The sequence below is a fragment of the Zea mays genome, chromosome 10, assembly GCF_902167145.1.
Source record: "Zea mays cultivar B73 chromosome 10, Zm-B73-REFERENCE-NAM-5.0, whole genome shotgun sequence".
In the NCBI taxonomy this organism is placed as follows: domain Eukaryota; kingdom Viridiplantae; phylum Streptophyta; class Magnoliopsida; order Poales; family Poaceae; genus Zea; species Zea mays.
This window is the reverse complement of record NC_050105.1, coordinates 31,131,342-31,136,056: the sequence shown is the minus strand read 5'-3', so window position 1 is coordinate 31,136,056 and position 4,715 is coordinate 31,131,342. Positions and strand designations below refer to the sequence as shown.

The 4,715-nt window shown below is 39.3% G+C and overlaps 1 protein-coding gene across 10 annotated transcripts; it reads right to left on the bottom strand.

Annotated features, from left to right (window-relative positions):
* Window positions 1–251: 251 nt before the first annotated feature.
* LOC100274788 (uncharacterized) lies at window positions 252–4,366 on the bottom strand. Of its 10 annotated transcripts, none has more exons than XR_004852988.1 (4): window positions 3,846–4,357; window positions 3,684–3,748; window positions 1,539–1,601; window positions 252–651 (listed from the first exon to the last, which is right to left on the bottom strand). XR_004852988.1 is itself a non-coding variant. In XM_020544958.2 (2 exons), the coding sequence occupies exon 1, from the start codon at window positions 4,272–4,274 to the stop codon at window positions 3,861–3,863; it is 414 nt and encodes a 137-aa protein (XP_020400547.1). In that variant the 5' UTR covers window positions 4,275–4,357; the 3' UTR covers window positions 252–651; window positions 3,846–3,860. The 10 variants fall into 10 exon arrangements, 3 of the variants coding, with proteins under 3 accessions (XP_020400547.1, NP_001142542.1, XP_008661677.1); XR_004852987.1 differs by having other exon boundaries at window positions 3,684–3,728; window positions 3,846–4,352; XR_559696.3 differs by lacking the exon at window positions 1,539–1,601.
* Window positions 4,367–4,715: the final 349 nt, after the last annotated feature.

The following is a 4,715-nucleotide window of genomic DNA, read 5'->3' as shown; positions in this document are numbered from 1 at the left end:
AAATACACCGGTGCGATGTAGATTTCTCAAACAAATCCAGTGCGAGCTAGAGTATAAACTAAGGAATGATTAACAATATTAGAACATGTGATCTAAAAACAAGTCCTAAAGCTGGTACAGTATCAAGTATAAAACAGCTTGAACCCTAAATTTCCTCTTTTCCATCCATTTCTGACAGAAAAGCTAGATTCTTATAGTTGTACAGGAATTTGTTCTACCAAAGAAACAGAAAACAAGGTTAAGAGTAGATCTTAAGGAAGGATGACTATTAAACATCACATGCCGTTATGTTCAAGGTAAGCAATAACAACAAATTCTCCTTACACGCAGGAACAGCCGAACAGGATCTTACAAGATGAGTTCACTTAATCATAACACAAGTATACAAACTATATCATATTACAATATTCATAAGAATTTACAGAGCTTAAATAAAGATGTACAGTGGCCAGCGAGATGCTTTCATAGTTTCATGTGGGGCGGCCCACAGCTATGCAAGTAACCCAAAGGTCATATTTCTTACAAGGTGGATTGCTATATAAAAGCAGGCCATGTCAATGCATGTGTATTCGGCTTCAGAGGAAAGCAAAGTCAGTGTCTGTTTGCCACGAGTGCCACCTCTGCAAATTAAATCTGCGAGGCCAATCAAAACTGTAGGTGCAGTTAGTGACGAAACAATGGACCGAAGGAAGGTGATAATGCAACGAATTGAAGGTGCTCTGTGGACCCAAGAGCCCGTAAGGGTTGCTCAAGAAGGCAAAATAACTGTCAGTGCTCTGTGGTTTGATGTAGGTGGAATCATATTTTCCTCTACAGGGGATGTCCAAGAATTTATGTTGTTATATGTGAATCTTAAGTGCGACATAACTTCTTAGATGTTTTCCCTTACACTCAAAATGCAAGAAATATGCAAAGCTTGGTTGAGAGGTACCAGAGCATCACAGCAACAGGTCAAATGGAAAGCAAAAATCTACGAAGCCAGTCTACCTTTCTCTTTGGATATTTTGAGCAAAAAATCTACAAAGTCATATCTATGAATCTATTAGAGATGTTATACTACCTCTTCAAGTGAATGCATCACATTGAAATGTAACCAACTAACCAAGGATAGCATGAGTGTGTAATTTGAGCATGAGTAAGGGGCGTGAGTAAACAGATTAAACCTTTTTAAGTAAAAACATATCCCAACCTCTGATCTAATACTAAAATAAATATTTTTATGCTTAACAGGTAATGGAACATTGGGTTTCCTTGTTAAAGGAAGAGATATGTCTACTGCGGCATGATTTAATTTAAGGTAAGGTTTCATGTTCAAGATGACAACCCCATGAATGAATTGCATCTTGCTTGCTAATCTATATCATGAATTCAGCAAAAAAAAAAAACTTCAGCAAATGTTCATCCTGCTTGCTAATCTATCATGAATTCACAGTGAGGCCCTCCCCGGTGTACATTTCATTCCAAAAATATCTATCATGAACTATCTAAGTACAACTCCAACACGGCATGACAAACATGCGAAGTAATACATTACATACAAAATGCTGACAAAGCTGTATGAAGCCTTTAATTGTGGCACTTTGTTTTCAATCTCTCAATTGCTGCACAAATAATTGAAACAGAAAAACCTTAGAACTGACTGTTAGGTATATAGGGCCTTACTGGTATACTACTGTCTACTATTGCAGTCAAGTGTTTCAATGGGCAATAAAAGAGTTTTGAAACACTTCCTACATGGTAAAGCCAAGTAGACTACTCCCTTCGTCTTAATATATAATGTGAAACCGCTTTTATAATACAAGGGATACTCTCTCTGTCTCTAGATGTCGGTAAATCGATGCAGTAGTACTAGTGTTGAGAGAGGAAATTAAATATGTTCCTTGGTAATTGAATCAGAGGTGGTTACGCCTTATATATCAGGACCAAGGGAGTAGTAAACATCACCAAGATACTCAACAACAGGAAGTTAATACTAGCAAAACAGAAATAACATCCACACTTGTGTATTAGCTCTAACTGTTAGAACAATCACGAAACTTCCTATTCTAATAATCAAGAAACTTTTGAATTAAAATACGATTTAATGAGGCATTTAGACTACCAGACATGATGAACCATCTAACATATAAAAAAACTGACACATGAATCAAAGCAGATCCACTGGAGGGGGAACAGAGGACATGAGACTGGAGAGAATGCATGTGCTTGAGAAAGGTCTTGAATTGTGGTATTACCGGACATGTTCCACAAAGGCAAGACAACTGTATCCCCCTTCTTATTTCTAAACTCGTTCAGATTACACAACAAACTAATGTGAGACATCTTTTACCAGATGCAGATCATGCAGCAAGAAATTCACTTTCTTAAAAATAAGGTCAGTATCAATGTCTCATAATCTTCCTTGATAACAAAAAGGGGGTCTGTGACAGAAGTAAAATAGAAGATAACAATACATTTTCTTGATGTGCAGGAAAGCATACTTAAATCAGCAAATAAAATTCTTCAACAGAAGGTATTTTGCAATATTTCTCGGAAATGAAATTCTCAACTTACATAATAGCATAAACTGCAGGCACAAATTTAAAAAACAGATTTAGGCAGGAAATATGTTAACTACATTAAATTATTAAAAGGCAATTTCAAAATCCCGAGCTTTATTTTGGTATCTTGGGGTCCTTTTGGACCTTTATCTCCTTCTTAATATATTTTCGCGCAGCTCTCTTGCGCTTTCGAGAAAAAAATCCCGAGCTTTCAATGTCAGGTAATATTTTTTATGTATACAGGAATGCATCCTGAAAGCAGCAAACGAAGTTCTCCAACAGAAGGTAACAATAGATACTTAGATAGACAGTTTGCAGTATTCCCTTGGCAAATGGTCATTACTTAGTCTTACATATTATTGTGTCCATGCATAGCTATCATGAACTACAAATTAAAATTTTAAACCTGCAATAAGGAGGAAGATATAAATTACAAAACTGAATCCTAAATTCAGGCTTTATTGAAAACCACCCAACTTCAAAAGGTAGTACCTACCAAAACAAACTCCACATTTATAAGGGGCAGATCATACTCTTCATTGATTGCAAATTTTACAAGGGGCAGATCACACTCTCCATTTGATTGCAAATAAAGGTCATACTTTCATTAGAAAAGTAGAAGATGCTAATGGTACAGGTAACTGACAAGCTCATTTTTTACTGCCAGGAAAATGAGCACAATGAATTTATAAACAACAGATTGGTCTTTTCTGGTTTCATCTCCATTGGCTAGGTTGATACCAGAAAAAGCTTCATCGTCGTTGTCGTTGGTCTTTTCTAGGTCTTCATATTTGATGCATTACAACACAAATGAGAGTTTCTAATCTACAATATAGTCATTCTGGAATAACTGGTGTTGATGTTATTTGGTGTGTTTGTCTGTAAGACACCCATGTATTGATATTTTCATCATTCTGGTTTCAGATAGCACGTTTGTATATTGAATAAACATTTGAATTGAACAGCACTTTATTCTGGTTGTTCTTCTTAGGTATCCCCTGTTTGCTGAGACTAATTTGCAATCCAAATATCTCAGTGTGCAGAAAAATTTTAAGCACTTGGCAGTTGGCACTGGCAGACAAATATTTTCTACTGCTCCATACAAAAATGGAAACATTTGAAATCCTCTGTTTTTTCCTCTACCTGATCTTCCATCCGAATGCTTCGTGCGAATTTACAGCTTTTTTCCTGTGATAATGACGAAAATTCTAAGAGTACATATACGTTAAGAAGCCGTAAGACAGGTGTGAGAAATATATATATACAGAAAAACAAGTGCAAATTTAAGAAGGGGAAACGGGGCACCTTAAGGCGGATCGATCACAGCAGCGCGATAAGGACGAATAACAGGAGCGCGGCGACAAACGAGTACTTGACAGCGGCGGCAAAGATTGCCGCGGAGATGAGCGCGAGCTGCAGCAGCAGTGAGGCGCCAGCCCATACGAGCGCGCCCGTGAGCACCACAGCCACGGCGTTGGTGGGGTCCGGGGATAGCAGCTCCCCCCACCGGATCTCCGACAGCGCTGGGAGTGACGAGCGCCGGCGCTCCTTCTCCCCCTCCGCTGGAGGCCCGCCGTCGCCGTCTCCGTTTCCGCGGGAGGCCGCACGGGCGACCGCGAGGCGGGGGAGACAGTGGCTCAGGGAGTAGGACCCCGGGGTAATGGATCTGAGGTGGGAGACCGCGAGGCGGACGGTGAGGAAGGGTGGAACTAGGGTTCCGGCGTATGCCGCCATGGAAGGGAAGAGTAAGCAAACAGAGCAGAGCTGCAGAGGGGAAGCAAATGGGTGGGTGGATGACACGTCTGTATCCGGAGGTACATTCGGGCCGTCCCGCCCGGCCCAAGCCCGCAGGTCTTTTTTTTGAATTTCAGGTCGTACCGAGTCGACCCACTAGCCTAGTCCTCAGCTCACGGTCTGTACGTAAATATTTAAACGTGTTGAATTTATTTCGAGCGAACCAAAATTATAAAAGCCTGAAATTCACATCATAACCCAAAATTCAATTTTTAGACCGAAATTCAGTTTTTGGCCCAAAATTTACATCATGGGCTGAAATTCAAAACAAATAAAAAATAAGATAAAATTTTTTGACCAAAAGCAAACTTAGTATAATATTTGTATTAAGTTACCAAAACTATGCAATGATTACGAAGTTTACAAATCATTTTGTTAGAA

Coding starts and splice junctions, on each gene's coding strand:
- LOC100274788 (XM_020544958.2), bottom strand. CDS start 4,274: ATGGCGGCATACGCCGGAACCCTAGTTCCACCCTTCCTCACCGTCCGC.